The sequence below is a fragment of the Indicator indicator genome, chromosome 3 (genome assembly GCF_027791375.1).
Source record: "Indicator indicator isolate 239-I01 chromosome 3, UM_Iind_1.1, whole genome shotgun sequence".
NCBI classification, from domain to species: domain Eukaryota; kingdom Metazoa; phylum Chordata; class Aves; order Piciformes; family Indicatoridae; genus Indicator; species Indicator indicator.
The window spans coordinates 11,337,954-11,350,297 of record NC_072012.1 but is presented as its reverse complement, the minus strand read 5'-3'; the positions used below and the strand labels follow the sequence as shown (position 1 = coordinate 11,350,297).

Below are 12,344 nucleotides of genomic sequence, written 5' to 3'. Positions count from 1 at the left end.
CCAGCACTGCAAGTGGGGTCTCAGCAAAGCACAGCAGAGGAGCAGGATCCCCTCCCTGCCCCTGCTGCCCATACTGTTGGGGATCAGCCCAGGACAGGTTGGCTCATGTCAAGCTTTTCACCCACCAGCACCCCTAAGGTGAGACAATTCAGACCCAGTTTTGTCTGAAAGTCTTAATGTGTCTAGACCTTACTAGATCCCCTCTTCTGGGTCTCAAATGTCTCCCTGTCCTCAAGCCCCTTGCAGGACTTTTGACTGGGCTGGTATAAAGGTGTCTATGTAACCTGGTTTTCCCCTGTAGAGAGAAGAACATCAAATGCTGGGAAAGCCAGAAACCAAAAAATACCAACACTGGGTTTTAAGTCTTAAGGAAGGAATGTAAGAGAAAATGTAGGTGGTTCAGCAAGGTCCATGTTGCACTGATGGTCAAACTGAACGTCTCTATTGTGTCCTGAGAGGTCATCAAGTAAAGGCTTGACCCACTGCCAGGGTGATTATGAGGAGATTTTGAGGTGATTATGAGGTGATTTGTCCCCAGGCTGTCACCCAAAGGAATGCAGGTGTAGAAAGAATCATAAAATTGTTTAGGTTACCAGAGACCTTTAAGATCCAATCATGAACCTAGCACTGCTGGCTCACCACTAAACTACATCCCTCAGGAACCACTAAACTATGTCCCACAGCACCACATCTACACAGCTTTGAAACCCTTCTAGGGATGGAGTCTCCGCTATGGCCCTGGGCAGCCTGATCCATGCCTTGACAACCATTTTGGTGAAGAAATTGTTCCTCATGTCCAATCTAAACCTCCACTGGCACAACATGAGGTTGTTTCTTCTTGTTCTATTGCTTGTTCCTTGGGAGAAAAGACCAACTCCAACCTTGTTTCAGGGAGTTGTAGAGAGCAATGAAGTTTCTCCTCAGCCTCCTTTTCTCCAGGCTGAACAACCCCAGTTCCCTTAGCTGCTCCTCATAAGACTAGTGCTGTAGACCCTTCCAGAATAATAAAACATGGACTAAATCCAGCTTCAGACCATAACAGCAGCAGCATTCTTCTTTGTCTTTCTCCTCAGCCTGTACCTTGCAATGAAAAATGTATCAAAAGAACAACAGAAAGAAAGAAGCCTAAAGATGCCCTCATGTATGTTTAAAAAGGCTGAAACTTTTTCTGTTAGCATTTGCAAGCTCTGCATGCTCCAGAAGCCCTCCATGAGATAATGAATGGCTTTCGTTTGGACACTGATTAAAGAGAGACTGTGAGATGCCAGCTTCTACACCCACACTGCTACTTGTCTTTTTTCCTTGAATTAAAAGATTAAGTCCCTGGGTCTGTGCTGCAGCTTTTGAATGTGGGAGGGTGTTATCTCCATCTGCAAGTTCTTCTTCTCCTGCTGAGACTCTGATCCTTAAATTAGTGCTGGGACAAACAGTGTCAGAGACAGAAAACTTTCTCCTGTCCCTGCTGCACCCATCCTTTCTGCAGGGAGGGACCACAGGAAACACCTCATGGTTGCCTAGGGCAGAAAGGTCAAAGCCAAAGACCCAGCCTGTCTGATCTGTCGAAGGAGCATCTGAGATCCAGAGGACTCAGTATCTTCTTCACACAGAAGATAAAAAACACGATAAAAAATGATGTGGACAGGCTGGAGCGGTTCCAGAGGAGGACCACAAAGGGAACCCACTAGATTGGGAAAGGTTGAAAATATCTGAGTTTGATCAGCCTGGAGAAAAGAAGGCACAAGGGAGACCTTCTCAGCATGGTCCAGTATTTAAAGGGTGGCTACAAAGAAGATGGAGACTTCCTTTTTACAAGGTGTCACATGGAAAAGATGAGGGGTGATGGGTACAAGTTACTCCTGGGGAGATCACAGTTGGACACAAGAGGAACATTTTTCCAACAAGAACAATCAGCCATTGGAATAATCTCCCCAGGGAAATGCTGGGATCCCCAACATGGAAACTCGAATATTCAGCTAAGCAGATGCTGGGCCATCTTGTCTAGACCATGCTAGTGTCAAGAAAAGGTTAGAGCAGATGATCCTTGAGGGCTCTTCTAACCTCATATTCTGTGGTTCCTAATGATATCCAGGTTGGGCTTTAGGGGGAAAATCTCAACCAGTGATGTGAGGTATCTGGAGGGTGCCTGTGCACTGCTAACTGAGCTCTCCTCTTCCTCTCTAGGGTCCACGAGGGAGAAGAGGGAGAGCTCAGATCTGTCTCAGAGGACCCCCAGGCATGGACGGGCAAAAAGGAGAAATGGTCAGTATGGGGCTGAGCCAGTGAGGTTCCTCACTACCCTGCAGCAGTGCAGATGTCTGGATCACCTGTGACTCTTATAGGATGCATTTCTCCAAATTTTGCCACAACAAAAGCACAAAGAGCTTTTTAATTCCCAGCTCCAGGTACTGGGCACAGACAATGCTGCCCTCATTTCTTCTTGAAGGTATCTCTAGCAAGGATAACTGCTGAGAGTCTTGTGGGCTGCCAGTTGTTTTATATAAAACTTCTTGAGGAAGTCATCCTATTTTGGGGCAGCACATCCTCAGCTGTGCTCACCATGGCAGAACAGGAGTGAATAGACAGTAAATCTCAAGATTCTACCCTGCAACTCATGTTCTTAGGTCATTCCCTGCATGCTGCAGGTCTTGCCAGCATTGGCACAATGACTTTTTGCATCAGGAGGTGGCATTGTATTAGCTCCACGTGTTGGTAGAAGGTAATGGGATTTCTCCTTGTGTTTTAGCAGGCCTTGTGGAAAAAAAAAAAAAGCAGGCCTTTGAGAAAAATTGCTATTGTAGCTTTAATTTAGCTCATTCTTCCTGTGCTCCTTCTACTTTAATATTTTGAAGTATTTTTAATTAAAAAATCTAGTTTTTACTGGTTTTCTTCTAGGAGGTAGAAAGCCCTCTTTGCAAATCTTAGCATCTCACAGAATCAGAAAGTGGTGGAGGCTGGAAGGGGTCTCTGGGGATCACCCAGTACAACCCCTCTGCTAAAGCAGGGTCACCCACAGCAGATTACCCAGGATCACAATGGCCAGGTGGGTTTGGAATCTCTCCAGAGAGAGAGATTCCACAACCTCTCTAGGCAGCCTGCTCCAGGGCTCCGACACCCTCACAGGAAATGTATTTCTCATGTTCAGATGGAACCTTCTTGGTTCCAGTTTGTGCCTATTGTCCCTTGTCCTGTCACTGGGCACCACTGACAAGAGTCTGGCCTCATCCTCTTGCCGCTCACCCTTTAGGTATTGATCAGCATTGGGAGGATCCCCTCTCAAGCTGCTCTTCTCCAGGCTAAACATCCCCAGGTCTCTCAGCCTTTCTTTCTCACAGAGATACTTCAGTCCCCTCAACATCCCTGTAACCCTCCACTTTGACTATCTCCAGTAGCTCCCAGTCACTCTTGAACTAGTGTGCCCAGAACTGGACCCAGCTCTCAAGCTGTGGCCTGGCTAGGGCAGAGTAGAGGGAGAGGAGAACCCCCCCGGCCTGCTGGACGCACTCTTCTTCATGCACCCTAGTCTCCGAGACCATCTGCCTTTTTGGCCACAAAGGCCAATGCACACTTGTTCTTGTTTCCTTGCATGTGGATGAGTCTGTTCCGTTCTGTTCCATGACCTGCTCACAGATACCCCTAAAATTTATAGCTAAACATGTGAGCCTTTTCCCCCATCTCCCTTCCTTGCATCTCCTTTCCTCTCTGATGCACTTATTTTTGGAGCATTTAATGGTCAATCTACTGAGCTTTTGTAATGACTTAAGTGTTTTTAACAGGGTGAAAATGCTCCAACTGGCCAGAAAGGAGAAAAAGGAGATCCTGGTCTTTCTGTGAGTACTTTAGTATAAGATCACATCCTATTACCCAGACCTGAATAGAGAAAATAGGACAAACTGCCCCTAAGAGGTGTAGGGGAGGAGGGAAGTGCTGAGAAACAGATTCATTCAGAGAATATTTGGGAAATGAGTGCATTGGCCATTACCTAGAGACATCAGACCTGCCCAGGCTGGTGGGGTGGGAGCAGTGCTGAGCTGTGTATGACCCAGAGCCCAAGGCACATTTCTTCTTCTTCCATCCTCCCCATGACACTTCAAACTCAGATAGGATCAGTGCCACTGCTCCAGGGATGAACAAATGCAAAGACAGAGTAGGAGAGAGAAATGTCATCACTGCAAAAGCTGCTGCTCTGGGTTTAGAAATCCTGAAAAAGGAGGAGTGGTTGACCCACCTGGGTCCCTCTTGCAGCTCCCCCTACCATTAGGGTCTCCATTCTCCTGTCTGAGCAAATCTGGTTTGTGCCACTTGATTGATATGATGTGATATTTCCATCATTCCAGCGTCTAGAGGCCAAGCAGGAGTAGTTTTAGCCATGGGTGTTACGAGCAACAGTGCTCCTGCTTAAGAGCCTAGTTCCTCATGTAGAAAGTGCCCCAGAATTTGTCATCCTTAGAAGGACGAGAGGTGGTGACCACATGAAGTTCAGTAGACAATCAACCATCACATTTGAAGATGCTCAGCTGAAATAGTAACAGCTGGCTGGCCCAAGGGTGAAGGACAAGGCTCAAAATCCAAGAGACCAGATGTCTTGTTCTGTGGGAAGTGTTAGATGGCAAAGAAGAAGCAGAGAAGAACAAAATGAGATGCAGTGACATCTTACCGCAGTCCTGTGCTACAGCCCATTTTTGTGGGTAAAGCCTGTAGTATCCTTTGTGTAGCCCCTTTGCAAGAATGCAGATGACTTTATGAAGCTTCTCAGAGGTAAGGGACATCTGAGAGAAAATGGCTTCAGCTGTAGTGCCAAAAGGATGGAGAGACTCATTGGAAAGCCAGTCCAGGCTTAGAGGTGTGCCATGAGCCTCACATTGCCTGGGGATCCCAGCCCTACAGGATAGCCATGAATTTGCAAAGGGAATCATTTCCCTGACATGCCCCAAATTTTGAACCAGAATCCAAATGTACATCCCTGATCTCAACCAGAGAATCATAAAATCATAGAATTGTTTCAGTTGGAAAAGACCTCTAAGATCATCAAGTCCAATCATCAGCCTAAGACTGCCATGTCCCACAGTGCCATGTCCACAAATTTCCTGAACACCTCCTGGAATAGTGACTCCACCACCTCCCTGGGCAGCCTGTTCCAATGCCTGACCACTCCTTCTGCACAGAAGTTTTTCTTAATGTCCAATCTAAACCTCACTGGACCCAATTTCAGGCCACTACCTTTTGTCCTATCACCCCACCTCACCACAACCTCTACAACCACCTCAACTACCCCCCACCTCACCACGATCATACCCAAGCTGAGATGGTCTTCTCACCAGAGCAGGAGCAAGCAGAGCTGGGATGGGGCAGAGAGTGGAGCGAGACAATGCTGGGTTAGAAAAATCTCCACTAACCTCTGCTTTCCCCTGATGGCACAGGAGGAAGAGGTGAAGGAGGTGGTCAGGAGCGAAACAAGAGGCAGATGCGGTAAGTCAGCCAGCTCGCCATGCTTGGGGCTGCCACTCTGACACCTGCCAGCAACTAAATTGCAGCAATTTGAGGCCCAGCACAGGCTGGCTTGGTAGAGCAAATATCACCCCATTAGCAGCAAGTGGAGAGGCGTCACCTCATCATGCTCAGAGACAAGCACGGGCTTCTGGGCCATGAGGTTCCTTGCTGTAGTCCTGACCTCCTACTCAAACTCTTAATTTCTTCCTTTCAAACCCTTTCTCTTTCCCATTTCTTCTCCAGGGTTTTGTCAAGCAAAGCTTTCTGCCCTGGTCATGTCTGTTTCCCCTGCTGTTTGGTGGAAGGTTCTTGGTGGCAGGGGAAAGTTTGGAGCTGCATTTTGTCTAATAACAGCCTTTTAATTTCTGTCTACTTTGTGGCACTTCTTAACACCAAGACCTCTTCTCTCCAGCAGAGAATATCTGCCAACCTGTACCACCACAATAACAAAACCCACCATGTTTACAAATGTTTTTACCCCAGAACCGCAATATCATGAAGGTGTCAGGTTTTGAGGTCTTCTTCAATGCCCAGCTACCTGAGGGTGGCAGAAAGCTGTCCTATTCTGGTTCCACACCTGGGGTCTGCCTATGGCCAAGGTGGGTTGGGGTTCACCACCACTTGCAAGATGCTTCAGCCATTTAACTGGAGTCACATTTGTTTCTGTCTAGAGGTGTTAGGAGGCATCTGAATACTAGAAAGAGAGGAACAAAATGGATGAAAAATAGTCAGTGGAAACATGTCCTGAGTTTGAGTCATGGAATGCTTTGGGTTGGGAGGAACCTTAAAGATCATCTAGTTCTAATTCCTTTGCCACAGGCAGGGACACCTTCCACTAGATCAGGTTGCTCAAAGCCCCGTCAAACCTGACCTTGAATACTTCCAGGATGGGGCATCCACAATTTCTCTCAATCAGCTTTTTCTCTTTGCCCTAAACCAGCCTGAAACTTCAGCCAGGTGCATGTGACCTGTCTCCCACCCCATGTTGTGCAGTGGTAGTCACTGTGTTAAGCTCCAGCCATTTAATCCGCAGGTCTGGAGGCAGCTGAAATCAACAGGCAGCTCCAAGGGTATTTTCAGCTTCGAGGACACAGCAGAAGTGATGGTGAAAGCCAGGAAGAAATGTTCAACAATACTCAGAGCATGACCATGTTGGTGACTTCAGTGAAGCCCTTCATGCAGCCACCTTCACCTATCACAGGTAAGTGCAGCTGTATGCTTTCCATCTTTCCAACCGCAGCAGATAGCATCTTCTGGAGTGCTTCATGAACCCAGTGCTAAATCCTCTTCCCTGGGACTGAACAGAAATAAGGCAGTGGTGGGATTTCCAGTGAGGGCTCCTACACTGAGATGCTCCTGTGATGAAAAAGGTTCAGAGATGGCATGAGATGATGCTCCTGGCAAGGCTATGGGGTTAGGAAAAAGCCTTAGTGATGATCATCACCTTCAAAAGGAACATATTTTGAAGGGCTGGAAGGATGGAGGTAATTTCAGGCTGATTTTTTTTCTACCTCTCCCCACCATGTCCTTTGCAACTTCTAGTAGAGCTTCCTACCAGCCAGAAACTACGTGCCTGAGACCAAACACTGGAGTTATTTCAGACGATTTCTGCCCAGGGTCTCATGAACCCTTTAATGGGTAAAACTGCTAATTACAGCTAACGGGAAAACAACCTGCTCTATTTCTGTCCCTTTGTGTTGTCTAAGAGGGAGGAGGAGAAGTGCCAAGCTCCTGCCCTGAACACATGAAATACAGACCTTCCTGTACATGAACACCAGTGAGTTTGTGGCATCTCCTCCCACCACATCTACCTCTACACTAGGCAACTGGCCAGGACAAGAGCACGATCCAAGACTGGTGACATTTCTAGGTGTTTCCAGGCTTCCAGTAGGATCTTGAGCAGCAACAGGCATCTGAGGTGCAACCATCATTTTTGGGGATGAAGGCTGATCAGCACAGGAGGTGAACTATGTCCTGGTACTTGCCCATGGGCTGGAGGGAGGTTCATGGTCCAGTCCGTAGGTACAGTTGATGGAGTGATTCCCTAGGAGGCTCCAGGACCACCTTTGGATGCACTGAGACACAGTGTGCTGGTGGGAAAATCTAGGAGAAGACCCCAATGGATGCAGGGAAATCCATTAATATGTGGCAGAGAAGGGCCAGCTTTCCAGGAGCTGCATTTCAGATCATCTACCCTTTCTTCTGACCATGAACTTACTGTAGTGAGCATTACAATGAGGGAATGCTTGGCTTGGCTTCATGCAGACCTGATGAGCAATATGGTCCCCTTGGCACAGAAGAGCTAACAGCTGGATATCCTCCTTCTGTCCCCATGGTATAATGGCTCACAGGTGGCTTTTCCAAGCCTTCTGGGCCTGCTTGTCTCCTGGGATGCTGATAGGGGCAATAAGCAGCCCTTTGACATGATCACCTTGAGGGGTTTCTAGGTAGCTCTATCCTAAATTTGAGCAGCAACCTGGAAGTGACCTTCACCTAGTAAGGACCACAGAAGCTGCCCTCCTCCAGGTCCATCACAACTTCCAATCCATGCCACAGCCACCCATGGATCTTCTAACCTCCTCATCAGGATCTGGCTTTGAACTTTGATTTATAGAGGACAGGGAGTGGAAACATGATGCAGAAGGGCTGGGGAGGGGTGCAATAGAGGATTACAGGCTTGCTTGAGGAGGGCCTTCTGCCAAGTCCAAACACATCATGAGACAGGGCAGAACTCAAAAGAAGGGAGAATTCAGCCTCATTTCTTGCAGTCCATCAAATCTAAAATTAAGATGTGGCTGCTCTGATTTTTGTCACCAAGAGGAGGAAAGTTGGGTAGCATGGATGGAGCTGCCGTTGACAGAGGCAAGGGGACAGCATCTCAGAGAAAAAGGTATTCACAAGGCCAGCACATCTCAGCAGAAGGGAGCCCTCAATCCTGTGTCTCTACAATGATCCTGTACAAACTCTTGTCCTCGAGCATCTGTGGGCAAAGCTCTCTTCTGACTGGCCATGCAGCATCTGAGTGGCCAGTCAGCTCACTGGTTGTCCAGTCTCTACCTGGGTTGGTCAACCAGTCCTTCTGCACAAGAAATAACTAAAAATACCCACATAAGGAACAGAACTCCCCAATGCTCCATACTTATAGACCCCAAAACAAACCATAGCCTACTGGAAAAGAGGTTGGAGCCAGGTGAGGGTCAGTTTCTTCTGCCAAAGAACAAGTGGTAGAACCAGAGGAAATGGTCTCAAGTTGCACCAGGGGAGGTTTAAGTTAGACATGAGGAACAATTTCTTTCCTGAAATGATTGTCAAGTACTGGAACAGGCTGCCGAGGACAGTGGTAGAGTCCCCATCACTGGAAGGATTTAAAAGTTATGTTGATGTGGTGCTGAGGGGCATGGTTTAGTGGTGGGTTGATGCTGGACTTGATGATCTTAAAGGTCTCTTCCAACCAAAACAATTCTATGAGTCTGTTCTATGGTTCTATACAAGCTGTTGGCTTACAGTTGATATATATTGACCTTTATTATCTAAGATGGCCCTTTCCTAGAGCTTTGAGAAGAGTTTTAAGTCAATCCCATTGGTAATGATCAAAATTATGATGATCTTAATTTTTCCCCTTGTGCAGTCTGCTAAGGACCAAACAAATCTCCCCCAAATCCAGCTAAGCCACATATCTTCCAAGTCCAGCTGAACCTAGAATTTGATCCCAACCATCACAGATTCACAGACTGCATCACATTGGAATAGACCCTGACCCCCTGTCCAACCTCCAACTAGATCAAGCTGCCTGGGGCCACATCAAGTCTGATATTGAATGTCTCCAGGAATGGGGCCTCAACCACATACCTGGGCAATCTGTTGCAGTATTTCACCACTCTCATTGTGAAGAACTTCCTCCTAATGCCCAATCTAGATCCACCCTGCTGCAGTTTAAAACCATTGTCCCTTCTCCTAGCACTCCAGGTGCTTCTAAACACTCCTTCCCCAGCCTTTCTGTAGGTCCCCTTCAGATATTGAAATGTAGCTATAAGGTTTCCCAGGAGCCTTCCCTTCTCCAGGCTGAACAGCCCCAATTCTTTCAGCCTGTCTTCATAGAAGAGGTACTCCAGCCCTCTGATCACCTTTGTGGCCCTCCTCTAGGCTCTCACCTTCACCCTGCTCACCTTCCTGCCTGCCCCCAGGCTGTCTCCTGCTGTCTATGTCACACATCAAGGACACCATGACCATCATCCATCTGGGTTTAAACTCCTTTCTCTGCAGGCAGTGCTTGGGATCTGGGTGGTTTCAGATGGATGGGGCCTTCCACACGTGATTGAATCAGAGCTGCAGCCGCGGCCAGCCGACAATGCCATTAGAGCGCAGCTCGGAGGCAGCAGGGCTCATAAATCGCTGTGCTCAGCCACGAGCGCGGATGGATGCTCCGAACCTTAACAGGATTCTGCAGTCGCAGGCTTATTGCTGCCAGATTACCATCGCTCCTGGCTCTTCAAATCTCACAGACTTACAGAACATCCCCCCACCCCCACCCTGACATTTATCTCCTGCAAACAGCCACGGATGCTTCCATTCACTCTGACTAACACCCAAGCTTTCTGTCTGAGTTGTTTAACACCATTAGGACTTTTATTGCCCCTGGTTTCTCCCTCTCCTCGCCAATTGCTCTGTAACATTTATGAAGAGGACTTGTTGGCTGGTGGAAAGCCCTTGTAAGGCTCCAGAGATCTATATTTAAATGGTGGCTAATTTGTTTGCGTGCCCTCTTTCCATGTGATTTTCCTTTGCTTCCCCAACAGCTCCCTGGGCACAGCCAAGGATGGGTGTCTCTCAGCACAGGCGTCGAGAAGCCCGCAGTCAGTTACCAGGTGAAAAGACCTGAATGAAGCAACATTCAGAGAAGTCACTTGCCTGGTGGGAAGTGCTTTCTTTTTGGCATTGGGATCAAGAGGATGTGGTGCTGAAAGGGTTATGTGTGCCAGCAAACAGAGGTTCAAAACTTAGGGTTGGACTTCTCTGGGTGAACCTGCCTTGGCAGGGGGGAATGGACTCCATGATTTGGGGCTGCTTAGTCTGGAAAAGAGAAGATTGAGAAGAGATCTTATCAATGTTTGTAAATACATAAAGGGTGACTGTCAAGAAGGGGCCAGACTCTTTTCAGTAGTGTGCTGTGGTAGGACAAGTGGCAATGGATACAAACCAGAACACGGGAAGTTCCACCTCAATATGAGGAAAAACTTCTTTACTGTGAAGTTAATGGAGCCCTGGAACAGGCTGCCCAGAGAAGGTTGTGGAGTCTCCTCTAGAGACTTTCCAGACCCACATGGATGCCTTCCTTTATGACCTGTCCTAGGTGACCCTTCTTTGGCAGGGAGGTTGGACTTGATCTCCAGAAGCCCTTTCCACCCCCTACCCATTCTGTGTGACTTGGCTTGAGCCAGATGGGGTTTTTGCAGGGAACTAAGCTGGTGGTGACCAAACTGGTGGGTGTCTTCACACAGTCCATTGTTATCCAGCCTCACCAGCAAAATGCCTGGTGCGAGTCACAGAATCATAGAATGGTAGGGGTTGGAAGGAAGCTTTGAAGATCTCCAAGGCAACACCTTGAATGCAATCACCCCTGCAAAGACCCACACCCAAGACCTAGAACTTAGCTGCCCCCTTGCAAAGGTCAGAGATCCACCATGATGAGCACCAGAGGGGTGGACAGTATCATGAAGAAATAAGGAGCCTCATGCTCTTCCCATTATGGAAATCCACTGCTGGATGTCCCCTTCCTTGGTCCTTCCTGCCCCTTTTTCTCTACCAGCCCCATTGCTTTGGAGTTTTGGGCTTCTCGCTCCAAGATGAACGTCGAGCTGCTAGAGTCTGTCCAAAGAAGGGCTGTGTAGCTTGTGAAGGGTTATAGAGCACAAGTCTTGTGAGGAACAGCTGAGGGACCTGGGTTTGTTTAGTCTGGAGACAAGGAGGCTAAGGGAAGACCTTTTTGCTCTCTACAACTCCCTGAAAGAAGGTTGGATCCAGGTGGCAGTTGATCTGGTTCTGAGAGACATGGTTTAGTATTGACCTGGCAGTACTGGGTTAATGGTTGGACTGTATGATCTTAAGGATCTCTTCCAACCAGAACTGTGAGTTTCTATGACTTTTGGGCAGTAGAAGTCCCTGGACCAGCCCCACACGTTTGCCCATGGGAGGGAATTGGGGTACCAGCGTGGGCCCTTTCCCACCTGAGTCCAACATACAATGGGGGTGGGCGGGGGTGTTTCCCCACAGGTCCCTGCATGCAGCCCCATGCAGCCCATGGATGAGGGCTCCTGCCACCACTACACCCTGCTGTGGTACTATCACCAAAAGGCCAACACCTGCAGACCCTTCATCTTTGGGGGATGCCAAGGGAACAGCAACCGCTTCAAAACCAAGTGGAAGTGCGAGCAGCGGTGCAAGCCCTCAGCAGGTTAGGCAGCCCCTGAGCCATCCAACCCTCCTCTTCCTCCAGCCAGGAGTGAGGTCAAAACAGGAAAACCTAGCCATGACCTGCCCACCTCCATTGCCTCATGGTGCCCTACCAGGACCAAGCAAGGACTCTGAGAGATGCCTCTAGTTTGCAAGGTCTCACTCCCCACCCACTCCCAGCTCACTTTGGTCCCTGCTAGCTCCTCCCTTGAGCCATGTCTGCTTATGAGATGCAGGCAGATATGTGGATGATGAGGAGGGTCCCTGTGGGCATCAGCCTGCAGGAGCGGTCAGTTTCTCCAGGAAAATGCTGGGGGAAATAGTGTCTAAAGCTTTACAACTTTCTTGGCCTTTCTCTTGTCCACTAAGGAGGTCAGCTTGTCACAGAAGGAGACAGATTCCTGTCA

At 48.3% G+C, this 12,344-nt stretch overlaps 1 protein-coding gene across 1 annotated transcript in view; it reads left to right on the top strand.

Annotated features, from left to right (window-relative positions):
* LOC128981110 (collagen alpha-1(VII) chain-like) overlaps positions 1-11,943 on the top strand; it is a 112,463-nt gene extending 100,520 nt beyond the window's left edge. Inside the window, 7 exon segments of the mRNA XM_054399765.1 lie at positions 2,182-2,259; positions 3,774-3,827; positions 5,418-5,466; positions 6,521-6,688; positions 10,284-10,352; positions 11,010-11,026; positions 11,782-11,943. Coding sequence (XP_054255740.1) covers positions 2,182-2,259; positions 3,774-3,827; positions 5,418-5,466; positions 6,521-6,688; positions 10,284-10,352; positions 11,010-11,026; positions 11,782-11,943 — 597 coding nt within the window.
* The last annotated feature ends 401 nt before the right edge of the window (positions 11,944-12,344 follow it).